Below are 25292 nucleotides of genomic sequence, written 5' to 3'. Positions count from 1 at the left end.
GGTGTAATGGTGAAGTGCTGGGTTGCTAACCAAAAGGTTAGGGGTTAGAAAAAGGGTCTTTGTGGGGAAAAGACCTCACAATCTGCTCCTGTAGTGACCACAGCCTAGAAAATCCAATGGGGCAGCTCAACTTTGTCACATGAGGTTGCTAGAATCATTCCACTCCAACGCACTGAACACCAACAAACAATATATGCAAAGTGACACTCCTGCTGCTGAGCAACTGTCAGTGGGAAGGGGTCCTGTTGAGTAGCACTAAAAAATAATGACTAGGAGGGTCTGAAGATAAGCATCAGTTAGGCAAACAAAACACACACAGTGGGGTCCAGGCAGGGTGGGGCAAAGCTGGACATATTTGTTCAGCACATCAGAATTTACAATATCATTTCATGTGCATTACCTCATCAGAGCCTCTCTGAGGTAGATGTTACACACCTCTGACAGGTGGGAAATTGGAGGGTGAGGACCACACAGCTATTATGCAGCCAAGCAGAACCAGACACTGCTTGGCAACCAATGCCAGTGCTCTCTCAGACTGAGTCATCTATGGCTGACGTAACTACACAATCTCAAGTCAGCGCCTGTAAAGAAGAGGAATTTCTTTTACATTGTTCCAAGGCTAGAAGAAAAAATTCAGAAAACAACTATAAGTGCAGGTCCATCTTTGTCTCTTTCAGCTTCTAATTGCTTCCAGCAATCCTCCCCATTTCTGGGCTCCTGGAAGCTTCTGCTCCATTGGCCTGGTGTCTGTCCTTCAGCCACGTGTGTCTATGGTCCCTCTTTTCTTGTTAGGAGACACCAATCAGAAGGGATTTTTGCTTTGCTCCAACCAATTCCTCTTCAAAAACTAAACAAACCCCACTGCTATTGTGTCAGCACTGACACCCAGAGACTCTCAATAAGGTTTCTGAGGTTATGAATGTTCATAGAACTTTAAGAAACTTCCCATATGTTTTCCAAAAGTGGCTGGTGGATTAGAACTGCTGACCTCTGAGTTAGTAGCCCAATAGGGATTATGCCACCAGGCCTCCTTAATATAAGAAAAATAAGTCCCATTTCCAAACACAATCATATTCATAGGCATGAAGGTTAGGACTTCAACATACCTTTGGGGCAGGGGACATTATTCAACCCTCCACTTGGCAGCTGAACAAAGCTGTCTTTGATTTTCATTTTTCCTGCCTCAGCTAGCTGTCTGGACTTCTTCATAGCTATTTGAAGGAGGAAGATTAACCAAAGTAACTGTCAAAGGAAGTTGTGGCCAAAGGAACAGGGGTGGGTCAGGGGAAAGTACCAGAAACTCACTCCTTTCTAGCTCAGAGATTTTTTTAAATTAAAATTACAAATTCCTAGAATGTATCTATAGTAGCAATTACTGGCATTTGTGAAAAACTTTTTATGTTGCTCACAGTGTTTTATGAAAATAAATTCATGTTATTCTCACAATAACTATATGATTTGAAGTTCTGTGATCCCCATTGTACAGATAGGGAAGCTGAGGTCTAGAGCGCTGAGGTCATTTTTCCAAAGTCAAACAGCTGACAGGTGTTTGAAACCAGAATTTGAACCAAAGCAGTTAGGACCCACATCTCATACGCTTCGCTATTGCATTGTGCTGGCTCTTCCAGTTCTCCATTTGACCAGTAGTTTACTCTGACTGTGTTTTTATAATGTGCTAAACACTGGTGGTGTGGTCTGACAGGAGTTGCACTGCTAACACAAAGGCCCTGCCTCTCCGGCAGTTCAAATTCACGAATGGTTCCACAGGAGAAAAATGGGCAATCTCTTCCCGTGTGATGATCAGCTTCAGAAATTCAGCGGAAGGTCAGCTAAGAGTTGATTCTGACTCCACAGCAGACAGCAATGGGATTGAGAAAGCACTGTCATAAGGACTTCATGGATATTAGTTACTTAATGCCTTCTTAGGTTGTTAGGTCTTTCTTCTTAGTCTTGGTCTAGATGTTCCACTGAAACCCATTCTCCACTGGTGATGCCGCAGCTGCTGGAAACACTGGTAGTAGCATGTTGTTTTATAGCATCCTAGTAGCATACAAGCCACCACAGTACGCCAAACTGCAGGCAGGTGGCAATCTAATTTTGAAAATTAGTCAATGAAAAATTGTCCTTACGAATCACTGCCAAAAAAAAAAGTGCTCTAGATGTGCTCTCCATTGGGCTGAAGATGAGCCCCCCAAATAGGAAGGCACTCAAAACACCTAGGGGCTACAATAATGAACTTAAACACACTGACAATTGTGAAGGTAGGGCAGGACTGAGCTGCATTTCTTTCTGCTACACATGTGGTCATTAGGAGTCAGAGCTGACTCTACAAAACCAATAACAGCAACATATTTCCTGAGTTCTGGAGAAGGGTCTTTCACAGAAAGACCCTTCTCCAGTCCATAGCAATTCTTAACACAGTCCTCTTCCAGAAATACCCTTCTTTGGCCCTTTCTAAAGCTGCAAGAGAGTCTAGGCCAGACTCTGGTGTCCAGAGAAGGAAGGTATTGGGCTCTCTGGTGGCCTCCTAGGTTGTGCTGTCAATTCAAAAACAAGCACTTTGATCTCCCAGCTGCTCCTCAGGAGAAAGGTGAAGGCTCCTCCCATGCAATTTACAGGCTCTGAAAACCTGCTGCTGGAAGGTCAGCTAGAAGTTGGTTCCAACTTGACAGCATGAGTTGTCGTTGCAAGAAGAGAATTCTATCTTCTCTGCCCTCCTACTTCAAATCTTGCTAGATCTAGATCAATCCCCTTCTAAGTTCTCAGTTGTGTCATCTCCTGTCTCTGCCCTGGCCTTCCCAAACCACCCAGGGAGAGAAGACCAAGCCATGCAGGCTCTCTGAAGAAAGCCTCGTCACTGTGTGGCTGAGCTAAGAGGCTGCAGGAGGTCCTCCTGGGTTGGAGGAATCAGATCCTTGTTTGCAGAGCCCGGCTGAGTGAACATTAAGTGAGGCATGACATCAAATAAGGGTCACTTCACGGTTTTCAGTCTAGTGGAGCCAAGGAGAGGTGCTTTTTTTTAGATGCCTCTGGAGGATTTGCAGAAGAGCCAAGCAACCTCTTCACTGAACCTTCCCCTCCCTAATTCTTTCCTCCTTGAGACATTCCCCAACTTTCTGAGGCCTGTTCTCTGTCTCCTCTCATCAGGAGCCCCACTGAGGACTTCCCAAACTTCATTTTCCTTTTTTATTTCCTTTTCACTCTCACGAATTGCCATGTTTACTTAGTTGCTTACCAATTGCTTGGATTCCCTGTGATTTTTTTTTTTTTTTTTGAAGTGGTTTATCAGGTCTTTTTTCCTGAGGCACTTCTGAATGGCCTTTTGGTTTATCAGCTAAATGTTTTAACTGTCTGCCCTGCCCAGGGACTCAACCAATGTTAAGCAAACTCAGCACAATGTGTTGATACTGAATTGGAACCAGCTCATAACTGACCCTTCAGCGGGTTTTCAGAGGCTGTAAGTTGCATGGGAGGAGATTGTCCATCTTCCTGCCTTGGTGGATTTGAATGGCCAGAGAGGCTCGACCTTTTGATTAGCAGTGTATCTGCCTCCTAACAGGCCTCAGGAATCCTCTCAGCCTGTATTGTTGATAATACCATCGAGTTGGAATCGATTAATAACTGACCCTCCGGCAAGGTTTCAGAGGCAGTAACTCCCATGGGAGAAGATTGCCCAGTTTCTTCCTCCTGAGCAGCTAGAGAATTCAAACTGCACATTTTTGGGTTGGCAGCACAATACCTTATCATCAAGCCACCAGAGCTGCCTCAGCCTATATTAGGTGCTCAATATTCCTTAAAGGAAGGAATTAGAGAGTTCTCTATAGACAAAGGTGTTGATACTACTGCTAGAAGCTTCTTTATAACATTGAACCCTTGCCAAAGGATAATTTTCCCCCCATTCATGTCTCCCAGTCTCCTAAACAAATCTACACCTGTTTGGAGGAGCTTGTGGTTGTTGGCTCTGGCAAAATGACTCTGGCTCCCACTGCCTTCCCCCTCAGTCTCCCTGTTTTGCACGGAGTTACGGTTGTCCCTGTGAACATCTCCTTGGTAAATGGAAAACCACAAACAGTTGGAGTTCTCACTGGCGGTGGGGGTTGTCACTGAAAAGAAGGGATTCTTTGTTGCGTCTCAGTTGGGGGATATGTAGGTCACTTGGAAGAGTCCCCAAAAGTTTAAACAGCTAAGAAAATAAAACTGTGTACTAGGCAGCCCTCTAAAATCTCGGGATAGGACAGAGCCTACAAAGGCAAAGCTTGAACATTCAAGCATTTTCTGCCGACTGGCAAGAAAGAGCCACATGGTAGATGCTGGCATACAAAGCTGGTAAAGATTCAAGAGCAGTAGGTTTCTGGCAAGGCAATTGGTATACGGATGACTAATTCTTTTTTTATGGTTGGTGGAGAGTTGTTCTTGGGCCCAAGAAGACTTGTTTAACCAGGACATTGAGAGACAAAATTTGCCTGGCTTCTTTAGGATATATTCCATAGATTCAATAAGTGGTCACTGCTTCTCTGTTCTTCCTAGGATGAGCCAAATCATGCCCCTGTAGTTCTCTGGCTCCAGGGAGGGCCAGGCAGTTCTTCGTTGTTTGGTCTGTTTGTGGAACATGGACCTTATGTTGTCACAAGTAAACTGACCCGTAAGTATTCTCTGGGCTACATAGTTCCTATGGGGAATTATTTAAGTGAACTGTATATCTGCTCCAGAAATAATTCAGAGTAACCATTTCACTACTTGGAATAGCTTCCCAGTTCCAGATTATGAAAACATAAATCTCTGGCCATGTCTCTCTGAGGAGGAGCACTAGGGTGAATGTCCTGATGGAGCTGCTTTAGCCCTTGAAATTTAGGGGAAAGGTTCTAAGCTGTTTTCTAGGCATCTGTTGCTGACTTAAACACTTGTGACTTACGGACACAGTTGGTATTTATTACCATTTGGGAGCGCCCTCTTTCGTGGGACTGCTGGGTGGAATTATATCTATAATCATTCACACAAAATGAGCACTGCAATGGTCCAGTGACTTGGAAGCAAGATACTTCCAAGTGTTGGGTTGGAGTCAATAGATCAACAGAGACAGAGCAATCCAGGTTTACCTTCACCTCATTTTTTTTTTTTTTACATTGTGGAGACTTTCTGTTTCCTCGGTCGGAATTTGGAGTGGGAAGCAGTGTAGAACCCAGTATGAAAACTCTGATGCCAGTTTTGCTGAGGTGGCTGTTCTGGCCAACTTTGGTGAGGAGGAAGAAAATTCAAGAAGACTGGATGTGAAAGCAAAACAGAGCGTTTTACCTGCTATGTAGTCCATTCCAACCCACACTGCCTCCAGGCATTACAGGGTAGACCTGTGAACACCACAGGGTTTCCTTGCCTGCGCTGTGTACTGAAGCAGATAGCCAGGCCTTTCGTTAGTGACATGGGTGGGTGGATTTGAACCATCAACTTTTAGTTTTATAGTTGAGAGCAAAATGCATTACGCAAGGACCGACTGTGTAGGACAGAGGTTTTTGCACAGGTGAGTGGTGACTTTTCCCTTGCACAAGGTTTGCTACCCGGCTTCAGGGCTTCAGCTTAAATGTAGAAAGCCTCTAGGTTAGGGAAGAAGGGGCAGAGAAAAAGTCATAGTGCCTAGTTCCCGCTGTGAGAGTGTTAAGCCATACCACAAAAGACACGAAAGGTTTGATTAGCAGATAGCTCGTCCTCTTGGTTTTATGAATGATGTGGACCCACACTTCTTCTCAATTTTAACAGTGCATGCCAGAGACTACCCTTGGACCAGAAAATTTTCTATGCTTTACATCGATAACCCAGTGAGTACATGGTAACCCTATGCTATGTCAATGGTGGTTACTCTTTTCATTAAGTACATTAAAACAGGAGGCAGTCATTAGAACAGAGCAAGGGAACACTGCATGGTTCAAAATTGGGAAGGGTGTACGCCAGGGATGCATCCTATCTCCATACCTTTCAACCTATATGCAGAACAGATTATCCGGGAGGCTGGGCTCTATGAGGAGAAATGTGGGGTCAGGATTGGTGGACGATGTATCAACAATCTGCGTTATGCAGATGACACAACCCTGCTCGCTGAAACTGAGGAGGACCTGAAGCACCTGCTGCAGAGTGTCAAGGACTGCAGCGTACAATATGGATTGAGGCTCAATGTCAAGAAGACAAAGATTCTCACCACTGGACCAATCGGCAGCATCAGGATGGATGGTGAAGAGATTGAGATTGTACACAGCTTTAGTTTGCTTGGCTCCATAGTCAACAGTCTTGGCACCAGCAGCCAGGAAATTAAAAGGCGCATTGCCATGGGAAAGTCTGCTGTTAGGGACCTCTCCAAAGTGCTGAAGAGCAGTGGTGTCTCTCTGGAGACTAAGGTGCGTCTGATACAGGCCATGGTCTTCGCAATCACCTGTTATGCATCAGAGAGTTGGACAATGACCAAGGAGGATAGAAGGAGAACTGATGCCTTTGAGCTGTGGTGCTGGAGAAGAGTACTGAGAATACCATGGACTGCTAGGAAAACAAATAGATTTGTCCTGGAGAGGGTTAAACTGGGTGGCTCCTTGGAGGCAAGGATTCTGAGGCTCCGTCTAACTTACTTTGGACATGTAGTGAGGAGAGACCGGTTCTTGGAGAGGGACATCATGCTTGGGAGGGTGGAGGGACGGCGCAGGAGAGGAAGGCCCTCTATGAGGTGGATTGATTCAGTGACTGGGATAATTGGGATGGGAGTGTCAGAGACAGTGCGATTGGCACAGGACAGAGCAGAGTTTAGGGCTGTTGTACATAGGATCGCTATGAGTCGCAGGCGACTCGACGGCACATAACAACAACAACAACACATTAAAACAAGATGAAGAAGCCCCTGGTGGTGAAGTCCAATAGGGAGCTGCTCTGCTAACCAAGGGTGGCACGCACCTCTCTGGTGGGCATCTGAGGGAGAAGAGTGAGCACTCGCCTCCTGTGTGATTTACAGCCTCCAAAAACCTGCTGGCGCTCAGCTGGCAGTTGGTTCTGACTCCATGACAATGAGCTTGAGTTGAAAAAGAGCTTTGAGGGTCTTATAAAAATAGAATTTAATCTGCAAAATGAAAACATCTTGAGATTTAGTTATTCTGCTAGTGTGTATAACCTCTGTTGAGTTTGAGGACTGTATTGCTTGGCTTTTCTTCTTTTCTCGAGCTTAATCTTAGAAAAAGTTCTACTCATAGAGTCAAGCCGGGATAAGGGCTCAATTTCTTCCCACCACTGATATGAATTCCTCATCTTGGGAATTACATATATTCTGAACTTAGAATCTTTAAAAGATTTCTAGATATAATGTCAAATCTGGCCTTATCCACTTATCACAGCAAGCAAAATGCCTCCGGTGAATAAAAAAGAGGAATTCTCTTTGTGAAGTTTCTCCCAAAACCACCTCCTAAAACTATAAAATAGGGAAATAACTTTTTGGAGGCAAGCTTCTGTGCATTTGGAATATGTTTACCCTTAACTAAGTCCCCTTACTTCCAACTTACTTCAAAACAAAATCAAATAAAATTTGAGTTAAATGATCTGCCACTTTGGTTGTCTGGGGAAGAACAGAAACTAGTGATTACCTGGTTAGTAGTACATTTCCTGGAAAAGTTAGCCAGACAATATAACTAGCTTCCCCCACCTCTTGATTTGCTTCTCAGTCAACTGTAAACTTGCTGGGTTAGGAAATACTGGTTTAACAAGAGTTGTATCTGGGTTTTTTTTTCCCTCAAGGCCTTTTGTTTATAGGGTCACTATGAGTTGTGCCCTACTCGAAAGCAATCAATAACAGCTGAAAGTAAAATAGTTTCATGGTCATATTTCATCCAAATAAAAGAAGAAACAAGCATACATATCTTTTATCACTGCTCTAATAAATTCGTGGGATAGGGAGTTGGGGCAAAGTGTGAGAAAAGGAATCAGGGATCCTGTGGAGGCTGATTCAGTACAGTATACAATTCGGGGGTGGGGGGAGGGCACAACACTTCATGATGTGGGACCACACAGGGCACAGCCAGGGACCAGGTAACCACTTACTGGCATTATAGGAGAGGGCTTGCGTAGGGCAAGCAGGATGGAGTTAGCTAGGTTTTGCAGGCTTCCTGGGGACTGGACCCAGGGGCTGAAGGTTGCCCTTGTTGTTGGTTACTCAGCCCAGGGGTTCAGGAGCATGAAACCCTAAGTGGTGTGGTTGCACAGTGAATTTAATCAGCTAATGAAGTACTGGAATGGACAGGCCTCAAAACTAGTCAAAACAGTCTTAAAAAATCATAGCAATCTTCAGCCTAACAGGTCCCCTTTTGGCAGGACTGAGTAAGGCACTCCACAAGTTTCAGAGGAGAAAATTTTGGTAAATGGCATCCCCTCCAGCCAGCAGATGACAGGATCCCCACTGAGGAAGCAGGATAGCACAGCCCTGGGATTTGGGGAAAACAGACAGACATAGTCTTCTCGGGTGAAGGTCACCATGTGCACACAGGAGAGGGCAGAAGTCTGAGGTCAGAGATCAGAGGCTCCTTGGCCTGAGAAGGTTGCTTCCTTCCAGGATGAGTCTGAGGGAATTTAAGTATGTGCATCTCTGTGCTTGTTGTTTTTGTTGATATGTTCAGTCAAGTCTGAACTGACCCATAGCTGACCCTCCAGTGGATTTTCAGAAGAATTCTCACAGGAGGAAATTGCTCATCCTTTGCTCATTCTTCGCTGGCAGAACAGCTGGTGAATTCGAACTGTGAACCTTTGAGATTACAATGCAGCTCCTTACTACTGGGCCACCAATGCTCCCTTCTCTGTGTTTAGACGGGCTGATTTACGTCCCCACAGGTTGGCACAGGCTTCAGCTTTACCGAAGATGCCCTAGGATATGCCGTCAATGAAGATGATGTGGCGAGCAATCTGTACAGGTAAAATGCTTCTTCAGACCAAATATTCCTTTATTTTAGTAGAAAAATATCATCCAGTTGTAGCATTATTACTCACGGATTCTTGCAGTCCAATGCCTAACATTTGTCCAAGGATATTTCTACATGAGGAACAAAGACACCCACAATTGTTTATTTTCCACTATGTTACCATCTGCATTATTAAATAGAATCGAGAAGTATGAAAGGCCAGCACAGAAAGTAAGAAGAGGAGCTGAAATGTTAAGTAGGATTTTAATTGGTGCCCTTTAAGAAACAATGGAAGCAGATCAACATTTTTCAGTTCAGGATTATTTTCAAACCTTTTAACCAGATGCCTGGGACTTTTCTGCTCGCCTTCCAACTTTATATTTAACTTTGCATTTTGCCAGGAGACATATTTTCAGATTTGTTTGTTTGTTTTCTTTCCCAGGATTCTTCTTTTTGAGGTCTTTTAGCTTTTAAAAAAAATGAGGAAAAATGTAAAAGTTTAGGCCTGTTGAAACAGCATACATGTAATTGTTTCCTTTTATCCTACTTTCATTATAACTATTTTTAGAACTTTTTAAAGTAACTGACCTTTCTAATTTGGTCAGAAGTTTCCAGTGGGGAAATTACTACTAGAAACAAAGTCCTCAAGTATTTTGGGGCACCAGGGCACCAGCTGGGACACTGTAGTAATTTACTAAAAGGAATCCTAGTGGTCAGGAAGGGTTAACTTCTTACCAGGACAAACAGGGGACACCACACACTCATTCTGGGGTTACCTGGTCAGGCGATGCAATCCCAAAAGTGAAGGCGAATCTAATAGGCTTCTGAGCTGCTTGATCTCTAGCAAAATCTGTTTATTCTTTCCCTCAAAGGCACATGGTTCAAGAGAGAGACAAGAGAAACTTCTGCTGTTTGTCCTATCATCATCTCTCTCCCCTCTGCTCACCCACAAAAGAACATGATTGGTGCTTTTCCACATGCCCCATTTTTTAAATATTTTTAATTTTATTTCCTGGGGAGAAGGTAGTCCTGGGACTCCTGTTTTCTCCTCCCTAGTGTACAGGCTCCTCTGAGCATACTAGCAGACCCTCTCAGGGGTCCACTGCCTCTCCCCTCCTCTCCCACCTCTTCACAGACGTAACTGCAGTGACTCCCCACACGGTGCTCTGGCGCGTACGCCTTTCTCATTTAACACTGTGTACTCTCATTCTCTGGAGCCGGAACCACGGCCTCCCCCACAATCCTCTCCTGGCTTCAATCCAAACAAGCTCAGTTGCTTAACCAGCAAACACCCTGAGGGCGGAGGGTCTGTATTAAAGAAATGCATCAACCTCAATCTGAGCCAGAGCTTTGCAACGCCCACACGCCTCTCCTTCCCCTCCCCCCAGAGACAGTCCGCTTCCCCTTGACCCTCCGAGTGGATATTTACTGCTGACATATGGCCCATCTCCTCTTGCATGACATGTAAAGGGAACCTATTTCAAAGCATCCATTGTTTATAGCTGTTTTAGTTCTTTTTGCTTCAGGCTCTTAGAGCTGGAAAATAGCTAATCAAGGGTAGTGCAGAAAACTGATTTCAGCTGTTTGCTTTATAGTTTACAATTATTTATTTCCCTTTGTGACTACATGCTTTTCTCCAGCTGTCTAGATGGGTGTCTGGCATAAGAAGGACGCTTTGAAACCTGTAAAGGGGCTACTGCAGGTTTAAGAAGATCTTTCTTTTTTTTTTTTATAACTCTCTTTTTTTGTTTTAAAATCTCATTTCTTTTGACTATTAGTAATGCATGGCTGCAGAGGCATGACAATATGTTTGAGGTGTGGGTGTGTGTGCTTCCCTTTGTCTGTCAAGGATATGTTTTTGATCTATTGTCCCTTTCTGGTTTAAGGGAGAAAAATGACTCCCTTTGATTTGGGTAACTATTAGCTGGTATCACCCTTCTCGCACCACCATTTATATCGTGGTAGCGTGCTGCATGCTAGACATTTTCCTTCATGCTGAAGATGGAGCAGTAAACCAGCAGCCCAACACAGTCTCTGTTCCCCATGTGCTTACGATCTAGTAGCTCCCCTAAAGTTAGTTTCTTAATGGCCAAATAGAAATGATACTATTATTGCTGTAAAGAGAAGGGAGGGTGATGCAAGGCAGCCAAGTCTGACCTCCACTAGCTCCACAAGAAGGAACAGTCCCCATCCACAACACCCACAGGACAAGACCAATTCCCAGGAGGTCAGACAAGCCCCCCCCACGTTCCTGCACTTACTTCTATCAGTTCTGACTGTTCTCCCATTGAGTCCATTAATCCATGGCAGGGGCCACACAGAACTCATGATCATACCCACAGTTATGGGGTTTATGTGCCCTCAACTCGACTGTGACTCATAACAACCCTGTAATAGGTTACAATTTAAGGAAATAGGATGTGATTTTTCAGTCAGCACAGCTAGGCAAGCATGCGCTCAGGCCCGTATATACCCAGCCTCATGGCTTTGGGCCAGAGTTACCAAGCTCTCTTTATCCTGCTAATTATGGCGTCTTCCCCTAAGCTCTCTAGCAAGCTGGGTGAAGGCCCCTGGCTTTCGCTCTTTGGGGTAATAGTTCTAGGTCAGCTCTATGGGGTAGTTCTTCTAGACCGTTTTTGTCTCTGGCTGTCTCTGGTTCTATGGGGTAGTCGTTCTAGGTCAGCTCTGGCTCAGACTCTATGTTGTTGTTCTTCTGGTCAGTTCTGTCCCTGGTTCTGTGGGGTAGACTTTCTAGGCCAGTTCTGGCTCTGACTCTCTGGGGTATTTCTTCTAGATCAGCTCTTTCTCTGACTCTGTGGGGTAGTTGTTCTAGGTCGGCTCGGGCTCTGGCTCTCTGGGATAGTCATTCTAGGTTAGTTCTGGCTCTGGCTCTGTGGGGTGGTTCTTCTAGGTCAGCTCTGATTCGGGCTCTGTAGGGTAGTCATTCTAGGTCACTGTGTCTCATGTCAGTCTCCAGCTCTCCAGCTGCTGCTCTCGTCTAAGTCCCGGTCAAAATGGCATGGGAATATCTGGTCCACAATGGAAGCTTGCTGTGTTCCCTGCTGTTTCTTTCTTACTCGTAATGAGATTTCCATTATCTGCTTCTAAACCTGCTCAATTTAAACCTAGAGGGATGGCAAAATTTATCAATCCCTTCATTCATAGTCTATACACTTTATTTGCATGTTTCTACCCAAAAGGTATCATTTGCCTCATTTATATCATTGTCATAGTCTCACCAAAAGAACAAACAATATGTCTACAAACAAATATGTCTTAGGGAAAGTGCAACCACAGGTGCTCCTTAGGTCAAAGATGGTGAAGCTTCCTCTCACATACATTGGGCATGTTGTTCCAGTCCTTGCAAGAGGACAACTTGCTGAAAAAGGCAGAGGGTCAGGGAAAGAGGAAGACCTCCAACAAGATGGATTGGCACAGTGAGTGCGACAAGCCTATCAGAGATGGTGAGGATGGCACTTGTAGGACAAGGTTCACATCTATTTTTCATAGGGTCACTATGAATCATAGGCAACTTGATGACACTTAACAACAACAACCCAGCCTTATGGGGTGAGCCAAAGCCAATGAGTGAGGGAAGCTTAAACTACAGCTGTGCAATGGGAGGTAACATGTATTGCTGAACCTAACATCTTACCAACAACACCTTAACAGTGTGATTTAGGAACCCATTTCACATACAGAAACATTGCATGATATGTGAGTGGCTGAAAGGATCATAAATCAGCCAAACTAAGTGTAGAATGAACACAGAGGATAACTCCTCCCATTTGCTTCAACAGAGCAGAACTTCCAAGATTCTTATCGCTGAGCCTGTTTCAGCCAGTGACTGAGCATTTACTTGCCTTGGTTTGCTTTTGTTGCTTTAGAGCTTACATTATTGCTTACATTATTTTTAACTATGAATCTTCTGAACATGTTTGAATAACTAAAGTCCTGGCCTCATCAGAGCAAGCCAATTTCTAGTGCTCTTTGGGTCTTTAGCGAATTCACATTTCCCCCTTCTTTCTCTGATCTACTGTAATCTAGGACCCTTTTTTAAAAATTGTCTGAGGGAAAATTTCTCTCCTAGCAGTTGTCCCTTGCAATTTTTCTTTCTATTCTGCCACCAAAAAGCATTTGCTAAAATTCTATCTCTTCGATAAGGCCATGTCACAATGCTAGCAAGGTTGCAAATGGAATCATCTGAAGAGAATACTTTGTGTACCATGCATTCCTTATACACACATAAATGGAGTACACGCACACACAAACACAAACACGCATACTTTCATTGATGCATGTATCACATATTTTCACTATTCTTCCAAATTTAAACCTCTACATGGGCATGATTTCAATTCTATTTTTAAGCAAACTCTCCCATCCAATAGGGATATTTCTTGACTAAAACACAGTTAAATTAATAGCACAAATTTAATTTGCTAAATACATCTTTTTAATTTTCCACTCTCCAGTGAACCTCTCTTTAAAGAAACACCAACAGAGGCTGTCTGCTTCTACCAACCAATTTCTTGTTCTGATTTTACTGTGAAATTAAAGCTCGGTGATATTTTCCTCAAGCGGGGATTTGCCATGGAAATCTCAGTTACAGAATCCCTGGGTTTTCAAGCTCACAGCAGCCTGAGAGATTTTTAACTCCAGCTAGATTTGCCAGGCAAAATAGAGATTGCCTAAGTAGATTTGAAATTTAGATAAATAATGAGTAATTGTGTTCATGAAAGGATGTCCCTTGTAGTAATTTTTATGTAATCTCAAAAAACCCCTTAGACCTATTGTTGCTTCTGACTCATTTGTGACATATTTAGACTTAAAAAAAATTGTTTATCTAAAATTCAAATTTAATTGGGCAAATTGTATTTTTATTCTCTAAATCCCACAGCCCTAGCAAATCTCCAGCAATTACTTCAAGAATATAATCTATAGTTACTCCAAGAATATAATCTTTACAGTAAAACATTCTATTTAGTATTTACTATGTGATAGCTCTGGTGGTGGAGTTCATAGGGAATTTCCATACTAACTCCAATACCAATTCTTCTCTGGCAGTTTAAATCCACCAGTGGCTCCGTAGGAGAAAGATGGGCAGTCCTCTCCTGTGAGTTTACAAACGTGGAATCCCAAGGAAGGGTCAGCCATGTGCTGGTTCCAAATCCATAGCAGTTAGAGTGACTAAATTATCTAGTGTCATTCTAAGAAACAGGAAGCAAAGAGCTTGAATCTGAAAGTGCAGGAGGGACAGGCGGAGAAGGAGCTCTTATTTTTAACTCCGTTTTTAGCGTCCATTTGTTGCCAGCCCAAACATGGAAGCTACATAATAGGGAAGCTAAATGTAGCCTCCCAGATTTAGTTGCTACAAAGGCCACTATAAACAATAAATATATAAAGACACTGAAACTTCAAGGCGGTGTGTCATGGTGAATTCTCGTGGAGCACTTGATTATAATGACTGAGTTTTGTTTTTCTGTTACCCTTGAACTCTCTCTCCTCCTCCCAGTTCTGGACTGAATGGTCCTCCATGAAGTTTTGTTCCTCAGCAGAAAGCTTCTGGGTTCTTGCAGTCTGGATCAAAGTACTCGTACTTGCAGAGTTTTGTGGACTTTGATTTTACTTCTGGGAAGATTTCTTAAAAAATACAGAATTATTCAAACACTCGAATATACTGAGTCATTGTATTGAAAGGAATTGGCAGATACGGAAGGATTTAATGAAATAACATTTGAGCAAGAGCCTATGGTGATGAAGGAAGAAGTTCAAGCTGCTTTGAAGGAAATAGCAAAAAATAAGGCCCCAGGAATAGATGGTATACCAATTGACATATTTCAGCTAACAGATGCTGCCCTGGATGTGCTCACCAAGTTGTGCCAAGAAATCTGGAGAACAACCACTTGGCCAACTGACTGGAAGAGATGTATATTTGTTCCCATTCCAAAGAAAGGTGACCCAACTGAGTGCGAAAACTACAGAACAATATCATTGATTTCACATGCAAGCAAGATTCTACTGAAGATTATCCAAAAACGACTGGAACAGCATATCAGCAGAGAACTGCCAGACATTCAGACTGAGTTTAGAAGGGGTCATGGTACTAGGGATATTGTAGCTGATGTTAGATGGATCTTAACTGAAAGCAGGGAATACCAGAGGGATGTATATCTGTGTTTCATTGATTATGCAAAGGCGTTTGACTGTGTGGATCATAACAAACTGTGGCTGACTCTGAGAAGAATGGGAATCCCAGAACATTTAATCGTGCTAAGTGAAACCTATACTTGGACCAAGAGGCAGTCATCAGAACAGAGCAGGGTAACATCTCATGGTTCAAAATTGGGAAGGGTGTACGCCAGGGATGTGTCCTATCTCCATACCTTTTCAACCTGTATGCAGAGCAGATTATCAGAGAGGCTGGGCCCTGTGAGGAGAAGTGTGGCGTCAGGATTGGTGGAAGATCTATTAACAATCTGGGTTATGCAGATGACACAACCCTGCTTGCTGAAACTGAGGAGGACCTCATGCACTTGCTGCAGAGGGTCAAGGACTGCAGCCTTCAGTATGGACTGAGGCTCAATGTCAAGAAGACAAAGATTCTCACCACTGGACCAATCGGCAGCATCAGGATGGATGGCAAAGAGATTGAGATTGTTCACAGCTTCAATTTGCTCAGCTCCACGGTCAACACTCTTGCTTGGCACCAGCAGCCAGGAAATCAAAAAACATATTGCAATGGGAAAGTCTGCTGTTAGGGACCTCTCTAAAGTACTCAAGAGCAGCGGTGTCTCTCTGGAGACTAAGGTGCGTCTGATACAGGCCATGGTCTTCGCTATCACTTGTTATGCGTCAGAGAGTTGGACAATGACTGGGGAGAACAGAAGGAGAATTGATGCCTTTGAGCTGTGGTGCTGGAGAAGAGTATTGAATGTACCATGGACTGCCAAGAAAACAAACAGATTCATCCTGGAGAGGGTTAAACCAGGCTACTCCTTGGAGGCAAGGATTCTGGGGCTTTGTCTGACGTACTTTGGACATGTTGTAAGGAGAGACAGGTCCTTGGAGAGGGACATCATGCTTGGGAGGGTGGAGGGATGGTGCAGGAGGGGAAGAACCTCTATGAGGTGGATTGATTCAGTGACTGGGCTAATCTGGATGGGTGTGTCAGAGGCAGTGCGATTGGCACAGGATAGAGCAGAGTTTAGGGCTGTTGTACATAGGGTCGCAATAAGTCGAGGTGACTCGATGGCACATAACAACAACAACAACATTATGTGATACTTCCTTCTGTCTATTTTAAATCTATTTCAGTAGAGTTCATGGAAGTGCCTGTTGACATTTTAAAAATAAACCTGATTCTTGGAACCTAAAGATATGTGTACACTTAATTTCATATCATTTCCTTCTTTCCTTTTTGACTATATTCATTGGACAGTTTTTCTGCTCTTCTGTTATAAACATACTGACATCCTGGGAGCTTCAAATGTTCAGTGGCCCCTGCTGAGTGAAGCTGGTAAGCAACTAAGGTTCCTGTTATCTTATGAAAACTTGGATTAATGGAATCCTGAGGTTTGAAAACTCTTCCCAAGAGTTGCTAGGCAAAGGGTGAGGCCTGTATCACTGTATTATTCATGGGACTCTTGAGAGTTTATTGATCCAAATTGGTAACTTAGAGATTTGAAAATTTAGCCAAAGTTTTGGTCAGTGACAATACTGTGGGAGATGCAGGAAGTGTAAATGGACTCTTGATGCTGTCCAAGAGTGTGACACTAAAATGACCCTAGGGTCCCAAGTAGTAGCAGTAGATAGGATCCCCCTGCCTGCTGATGAAGGGTGATGCATCAGTTTTCTTGTCCATGGTGTGCCCCCATCATTTATAGCTCTAGATGACACCAGCCCTTGTAGCATCACTGGTCCAGATAACTTTTTGTCTCAACATCACACAGGAAACACACAAGTGTTTTCTAATCATCTACAGAGTTTCAAGTGTTATCCACAGAAGATTGGAAAAAAATACCCTGTTGGATTTATAGTTTGGGGTGCCATAAATTTGGAACCTATTGTCAAAGGTTTAGATCTGATAGTGTAGCATGAAGCCATTCTGATACCATATAATATACTTTGTTGTCTTTCACTGTACAGTGCACTGATTCAGTTTTTCCAGTTGTTTCCTGACTATAAGAACAATAGCTTTTATGCCACTGGAGAGGTGAGTTCAAATTTTATTTTTGTTTGGGCTTCAAAAATTAGGTTTACAATATATTTCCTTGGCACTTGTAGCTTATTCATTTAACATGTACATGCGTATGAATGTTGTTGTTGTTGAGTACTGTCAAGTCAAAACCGACCCACAGCTGACCTTCTAGCGGGTTTTCAGAGGCAGTAAATTGCACAAGAGGAGATTGCCCATCCTTCTCCCTTGGAGCAACTGGTGGATTCAAACTGCATGCCTTCGGAATTGTAGCACAACTTCTTACCACTAGGCCACTAGAGCTCCCAAATACTATTATACTATTTATAATAGTATAATTTAAAATAGTGTATTTATAATTTATACAAATAGTATATTTATAATGTATGCAAAATAGACTATGTATAATTTTAGTGTGCATATGCATACAATATTTATTATTCTAACACACATTAAAATTCTTCAATTATTCTTGAGCAATGTTTGGTTGGGTTTTTTTTTTTAAGTTCAGGACTCAGTAAATGGTTCATGTTTTACAAAGATTTATCATATCTCAGTCTCTTGCCTTTTATTATTGTAGTCATTTATGATGATGATTTTTAATTGGTCAGAAGTCCCTTGTAGAATGTTCTGTACCTCTATTTGCCTGATTTCCACACCCTATGCTTTAATGCTTAGATTGGATAAGAATGTTCTAGTAAGAATAGTAAATAGATAATATTGCTTATTTTCTATGACATCACATCAGGAGAAATAGAATATATTTTGTCCAGTATTTATGATGCCAAACTTGATCACTTGGGCAGAGTGGTATTCATTAAATTTTGCCTTAGTAAAGGTACCATTTTCTCACTTTAACTCATATATAGTCTGAAACCATGTGGTTATCCTATTGTCCCTAAACTATGTCACTCAATAGTTTTAACACTCATAGCTCAACCTGTGGTAATCAGCTACTATCTTGTTGTTAGGTGCCATTTAGTTGATTCTAACCCATGATAGAGACCCTATGAATACAGATGGAAACTTTGTCTGATTCTGTATAACATATAGTGTTATGTATTTATGGAGCTCCAGTGGTCTAGTGGTTAGGAGCTATGCTGGCAACCCAAAATTACATGGTTTGAATCCACCAGCTGCTCTGCAGGAGAAGGATGAGTAATCAACTACTGCGGGATTTACTTCTGAAAACCTACTGGAGAATCAGCTCTGGGTCAGTTGTGAGAACAACATATATTTACTATAAATTGCAAATTATATTATATTATATTATATCATATTACATTATATTGTAAATAGTTGATTTTTTTTTAGTCCACCAGCTACTCCATGGGAGAAGGATAGACAATTTCTTCTTGTGTGATTTGCTGTCTCTGAAACCCACTAGAGGATCAGCTGTGGGTTGATTCTGACTCAAAGGCACACAACAACAACTACACACACACACACACGCGCGCGCGCACACACACACACACACTTTGAGGACTAATGACAACAAACCCCAAGTCCATTGCTGTTAATTATAACTTGTCTCGACCACTGTAAGACAAAGTAGAACTGATTCAAAGGTTTTCCAAACCTGTAAATCTTTATAGAAGCAGACCACATATTTTTCTTAAATGGAACAGCTAATAGGTTCAAATAACAAATCTTTCTGTTACGAGATGAATGTTTAACCACTATACCACCAGAGATACTATTAGGGGCTTATACATAATGTTGTTGTTGTTGTTCTGTGTTATCAAGTTGACTACGACTCATAGTGACCCCATGCAAAATAGCTCGGAACCCTGATCTCTCCTGAGCCAACCTCACTGTCTTGGACACACCACCGTTATTTTACCCTAGTTATTGTGCCAATCCATCTCATCCAGAGTAGTCTTCTCCAGAGCTGTCCCTCCACCATTCTGAACATGATGTCCTTTTACAAGGAATGGTCCCTCCTGGCCATGTACCCAAAGTATATGAGATGGAGTTTCAAAATCCTTGCCTCCAAGTAGAAACTTGGTTTCACACTCTCTAGGATAGACCTATTAGCTCTCTTGGCAGTCCATGATATATTCAATACTCTTTTCTAGCACCACAAGTAAGAGGCAATGATTCTTCTGTCATCTTTGGTCATTATCCATCTCTCTGATGCATAGCAAGTAATTGCGAAGACCATGGTCTGGATCAAGTGCATATAAGTCTCTAGGCTGACATCCTTGTTCTGAGATCACTGACAGCAGATTTCTCTATTGCAATTCATTTTTTTTTTAATTTCATGACTACTGGCGCCAAGAGTGTTGACTGTGGAGCCAAGCTGTGATTGTTAACAACCTCAATCTCTTCTCCATCTATCATGGTGCTGCCAACTGTCCCAGTGGTAAGAATATTTGTCTTCTTGATGTTGAGCTTCAATCCATATTGCAGACTACAACCTTTGAGATTCTGCAGCAAATGCTTCTGTTCTCAGTTTCAGCAAGTAAGATTGTGTCATTTGCATAATATAGCTTGTTGATGAGTCTTCTTCCAATGCTATCACATTCCTCCTCATGAAGTCCAGCGTCTCAAATGATATGCTCTTCATATAGGTTGAAGAGGTATAGAGACAGGACACATCCCTGATGCACTCCTTTTCTGATTTTGAACCATGTAATGTTTCCTTGCTCTGTTCTGTTGACTGCCTTCTGGTCCAAATATAGGTTTCACCTGAATACAAACAAGTGTTCTGGGATCCCCATTCTTCTCCAGATTAGCCACAATTAGTTTTTATATACACAGTCAAATACCTTTTCATAGTCAATGAAATGCAGATACACATTTCTTTGGTACTCTATGCTTTTTGTCAAGATCCATCTGGTATTGGCAATTATGTCCCTCCTGTCACAGCCTCTTCTACACCCAGCTTATGTTTCTGGTAATTCTCTGCTGATGTACTATTCTAGTCGCTTTTGGGTAATCTTCAGCAGGATTTTGTGTATGTGTGTGATATTAGTGATATCATTTGATAATTTCCACACTGTTAAATCCTCTCTTTTTTTTTTTTGGAATGGAAAGAAATAATCTTTTCCAGACAGTTGGCTAACTAGTTGTCCTCCAACTAGTTCTACTTTGGCAAAGCCTGGTGAGCACTATCAGGGCCAACTGGAATTTCATCAGTTCCTTGGGCCTTGTTTTTTGTCAATTCTTTCAGAGCAGCTTGAACTTCCTCCCTTATCAAGATTACTTCATGAACATAAGTTGCTTCATGCAATTCTTCTGTGTCAAACAGTTCAGTGGCCTTGTGTAGCCTTCCATCTTTTTTTGATCCTTCTTGGATCATTGAATATTCTGCCCATAATCCTTAAATACTGTAACTCAAGGCTTGAATTTGTTCTTCCGTTCCTTCAGCTTAAGAAATCCTGAACGAGTTTGACCCTTTTGATTTTCAGACTCTAACTCTTTGGGCATTATATTAAAATGCTTTGTCTTCCTGGGCTGCCCTTTGAAATCTTTTGTTTAGCTCCTTAACTTCCTGATTTCTTCTCTTTGCTTTGGCTCCTCCACTCTCCAGTGCAATATTCAGAATCTCTTCCAATACCCTTCTCAGTCTTTTCTTTATCCTTTGTCTTTGTAATGATCTTTTGCATTCTTCATGGATAATATTCTTGATATCCTTCCACAGCTCATCTGGCTTTTGCTTATTAGTGTTCAAGGCCTCAAATTTGTTCCTGAGATGGTCTTTGAATTCAGGTGGGATAGATTCAAGGTCAAATTTTGATTATTGGTGATTTGGTTTACTCTTCTTTAGCTTCTGTTTGAACTTGTATAGGAGTAGTTAACAGTCTGTTCCACAATCAGCACCTGGGCTAGTTTTCATGGTTAATATTTAGCTTCTCCAATGATTATTTTACACAGATGTAGTCACTCTGATTCCTGTACAGGCCATCAAGTAAGGGGGATATATCTATATATCTATATCTGTATATCTATATATCTGTGTATCTATAGATCTATATCTATATCTATCTATATATATATATATAACTATACAGTCATCATTTAGGTTTCTTATTAAAAGTATTTGCAATGAACATGTCATTGACTATACAAGACTCCATTATTTTGTCTCCAGCCTTTTCTCTGTCACCAAACCTATGTTTTCCAACTACTGATCCTTCTTCTCCATTCCCAACTTTTGCATTCTAGTCACCCATTATTATTAGTGCATGCTGGTTGCATGTTCAACTGATTTTGACTGCAAAAGTTGGTAGAAATCTTCTATTTCCTCCTCTCTGACTCTGGTTGTTGGTGCATATATTTGAAAGATGGTGGTATTTACAACTTTCCTTGTATGGTTATCAGAGACAATAAGATTGGCACAGGATAGAGTAGCGTTCAGAGCTGTTGTTATGAGTTGAAAGTGACTCGATGACATATAACACCACCACCACCACCACCACCACCACAATATTGTATTTCAAGATGAATCTGGAAATGATCTTTTTTTTTTAATATGAATGCAAGCCCAATTGCCCCTACCTTTTCATTTCTGGCTTAGTATGTCAGCATTTTTGTGTTTCTTTTCTCTCTTAACAATATCTAATTTACCTAGATTCATGTTTCTCATATTCCACATCCCAATAACTAGTGTCTGCTTGCAACTGTTCCTCCTCCTTTGTGTTTGACAATAGGAAGACTCAGCCTCAGGTGCCATATCTGCTAGTCTGATAGTGATAAATAAATAAGTATGTTATTTAATATCAAATAATGATCCATGTCATGAAGAAACATGAAATAGGGGAAAGGTTGAAGAATGATGGAAGATTATAAATAAAATGGTCAGAGAAGGCTTCTCTCAAAAGAAGACAGAGAGCAGAACCCTGAATGATGTATTGCAGTGATTGGTGAAGTATGTGGAAAAAAGAGATTTCCTAGGAGATGGAATAGCAAGTGCAAAGACTTCAAGCTTGAGATAGGCTTGCTGTGCTCAAGAAAGAGCTTGGGGCCATCATAGAAAGAGCTGACACATGAGAGGTACGCAATCCTGATAGGGACTGTTGATCATGGAAAAGAGTCAAGATTTTCATTCTAATATGATGTAAACATTCAAGTTCAAAATTAAAATGTCGGTAAAATGATTATAAGGATGAAAATCAATATATGTATATTGAGTAATGTGTCTGAGGTATTGGCCAAGTATCGGAAACTCAATGATTAATAAGATGTTGTTGCTACGTGTCATCCACTTAACTATGACTCAGAGGAACCCGATGAGGAACAGATCTGAATCTTGCCCTATTCTGTGCCATCCTCATGATCCTTGTCATGCTCAAACTCATTGGGATTGTTACTGTGTCAATCCATCTTATTGAGGGCTTATTCTCTTTTGTATGATTTCTGTCTCTAAGGACTGGTTCCTCCTGAAAATATAGTCCAAGGAATTGAACTGAAGTTTCACCATCCTTGCCTCTAAGAAGCACACTGGTTTTACTTCCCTCTAGACAGATTTATTTGGTTTTGTGGCAGTTTATATTATATTATATTATATTATATTATATTATATTATATTATATTATATCATATTCAATAATCTTCACTAACACCACAATTCAAGGGTATCAATTCTTCTTCAGTCCTCCTTATTCATTGTCCAACTTTCAGACACAAACAAATCAATTGAAAATATCAAGGCCTGAATTTGGCACACCTTAATCTTTAAACTGACAGTCTTGCTCTTAAGAACTTTGGATATGAATATTGGATTAGGTATTATTTTCATGACAAGATTATAGAAAAAGAAATGCATAGTAAAGTGGACTGTGGACTTGGGGGGGCGGGGAGATTGTATAACAATGAAAGAATTTTTTTTCTTTTCAAAGAGAAAAATGAACTGGGGGGAGGAGTGGGCAGTGAGGGAAATGTGCAACAATGAATGAATGGGGGAAAATTAAATGGAAGGAATATGCTGTAAAAAATATATATATGTTGCATTAAAAAAGTTATTTTAAAACAACGAACTTTGGAGTGCGGCCGTTTCTGGCCCCGGCGTGAGGAGCCCGCAGGCTCTCGCACTCCGGCCGGTGGCCCGTCCCCCTCACTGTCGCTGCAGAGCGGGGTCGCCGGCTGCCCGGCCCGTCCAGCCCCCCGCTGCCGGCAGCCCGCCGAGGCGCGCCTCTCCGGACCAAAACGAGTCTCTTTGGAACAACATTGGGCTTTGCAACTGGTGGGACCAGCATGTTTGGCAGCACAACCACAGACAATCACAACCCTATGAAGGACATTTGAAGTCACATCTTCTCCTGATGACAGCATTGGCTGCCTGTCTTTTAGCCCACCCACCTTGCCGGGGAACTTTCTTATTGCAGGATCTTGGGCTAATGATGTTCGCTGTTGGGCGGTTCAAGACAGTGGACATACAATCCCGAAAGCTCAGCAGATGCACACAGGGCCAGTTCTTGATGTCTGCTGGAGCGATGATGGGAGCAAAGTATTTACAGCATCTTGTGACAAAACCGCCAAAATGTGGGACCTCAACAGCAACCAGGCAATACAGATCGCACAGCATGATGCTCCTGTTAAAACCATACATTGGATCAAAGCACCAAATTACAGCTGCGTGATGACTGAGAGCTGGGACAAGACGCTCAAGTTTTGGGACATGCGGTCATCAAATCCTATGATGGTTTTGCAGCTCCCAGAAAGATGTTACTGTGCGGATGTGATTTACCCCCTGGCTGTGGTGGAGACAAGCGAAGAGGGGGCTGATCGTCTACCAGCTGGAGAACCAGCCGTCTGAGTTCCGGAGGATAGAGTCGCCACTGAAGCACCAGCATCGGTGTGTGGCTATTTTCAAAGACAAACAGAACAAGCCAACTGGGGGGAGTATCGAGGGTAGAGTTGCTATCCACTACATCAACCCCCCAAATCCTGCCAAAGATAACTTTACCTTCAAATGTCACCGATCCAATGGAACCAATACGTCAGCACCTCAGGATATCTATGCGGTCAATGGCATCGCATTCCACCCTGTCCACGGCACTCTGGCTACAGTGGGGTCTGATGGCAGGTTCAGCTTTTGGGACAAAGATGCCAGAACAAAACTAAAGACGTCGGAACAGTTAGACCAGCCCATATCAGCCTGCTGCTTCAATCACAATGGAAACATATTTGCCTACGCATCCAGCTACGACTGGTCCAAGGGACATGAATTCTACATCCCCCAGAAGAAAAACTACATTTTCCTGCGGAATGCCGCTGAGGAGCTGAAGCCCCGGAATAAGAAGTAGCGACCTGTGCTTTCAGGCGGGCAGCCTGTGCCGCTCTCTCCGTGTGGCTTGTGGTCTCGACTCCTGGGCCTTCAGCCTTGGCCATGGACTTCACCCCCGGAGGGAGCAGTGCGCTGGCTCAGCCACCCCTGGCAGCTCACCGTCTCCATTCCACAGTCCAGGACGAGTTGCCTCCACAACTTTCAGGGTTTGAAGTGGGTGTCAGTGCTTCATTCATCAATGTATGTGTTTGAGAGGGTTGGAAAACATCCTTCAAACCCTGTACTGTGTTTTGTAATAAAATATTTTGAAGACAGAAAAAAAAAAGAACTTTGAATATGTCCTTCACAGCCGATTTCCCCAGTGTAACATATCTTTTAATTTATTGGCTGTTGCTACAAAAGAGGAAATCATCAACATCATCAGTCTTTTTTCCATCTATCATGATGCTGCCTATTGCTCAGTGGTAAAGATTTTTGTTTTCTTTCTGTTGAGATGTAATACATAGTGTAGGCTGTAGTCGTTGATCTTCTGTAGCAAGTGCTTCAAGACTTCTTCATTTTCTACAAGTAATGTTGTGTTGTCTGCATGACAGGCTGCCAATGAGATTTCCTAGAGGCCTGATGTCACATTCTTCTTCATATAATCCAACTTCTTGAAAGATTTGCTCAACGTACAATTGGAATAGTTATGAAGAAAGGATGCAACTTTGATGCACATATTTTCTAACTTTAAACCATGCAGTGTTCTCTTGTTCTGTTCAGACAACTTCTTCAAACATTAACTTTTCGCTAAAGGTGAATGTCTAACAAGAATTAAAATTCTGAATGAAGGCTAGAGAGCATTATGCTGAGTGAAGATACTCAAGGCATAAGAACAAATACTGTGTAAGACCATTATTGTAAATCCAGAAGGATAACCAGTGAGATGTCTATGTAAATACAAAGAAGGAAG

At 42.3% G+C, this 25292-nt stretch overlaps 1 protein-coding gene and 1 pseudogene across 1 annotated transcript in view; both read left to right on the top strand.

Annotated features, from left to right (window-relative positions):
* CPVL (carboxypeptidase, vitellogenic-like) overlaps nucleotides 1-25292 on the top strand; it is a 154154-nt gene that overhangs the window by 18893 nt on the left and 109969 nt on the right. Inside the window, exons 2-5 of the mRNA XM_006896135.1 lie at nucleotides 4528-4642; nucleotides 5752-5810; nucleotides 8845-8924; nucleotides 17061-17127. Coding sequence (XP_006896197.1) covers nucleotides 4528-4642; nucleotides 5752-5810; nucleotides 8845-8924; nucleotides 17061-17127 — 321 coding nt within the window. The remainder of the gene's footprint in view (nucleotides 1-4527; nucleotides 4643-5751; nucleotides 5811-8844; nucleotides 8925-17060; nucleotides 17128-25292) is intronic.
* Nucleotides 23269-24359, top strand: LOC102849959 (annotated as a pseudogene).

This window comes from Elephantulus edwardii, unplaced genomic scaffold (assembly GCF_000299155.1).
Source record: "Elephantulus edwardii isolate Elephantulus edwardi_28Jun2011 unplaced genomic scaffold, EleEdw1.0 scaffold00182, whole genome shotgun sequence".
Lineage (NCBI taxonomy): Eukaryota > Metazoa > Chordata > Mammalia > Macroscelidea > Macroscelididae > Elephantulus > Elephantulus edwardii.
The sequence above is the reverse complement of the archived record's forward strand: the minus strand, read 5'-3'. Positions and strand labels throughout refer to the sequence as shown.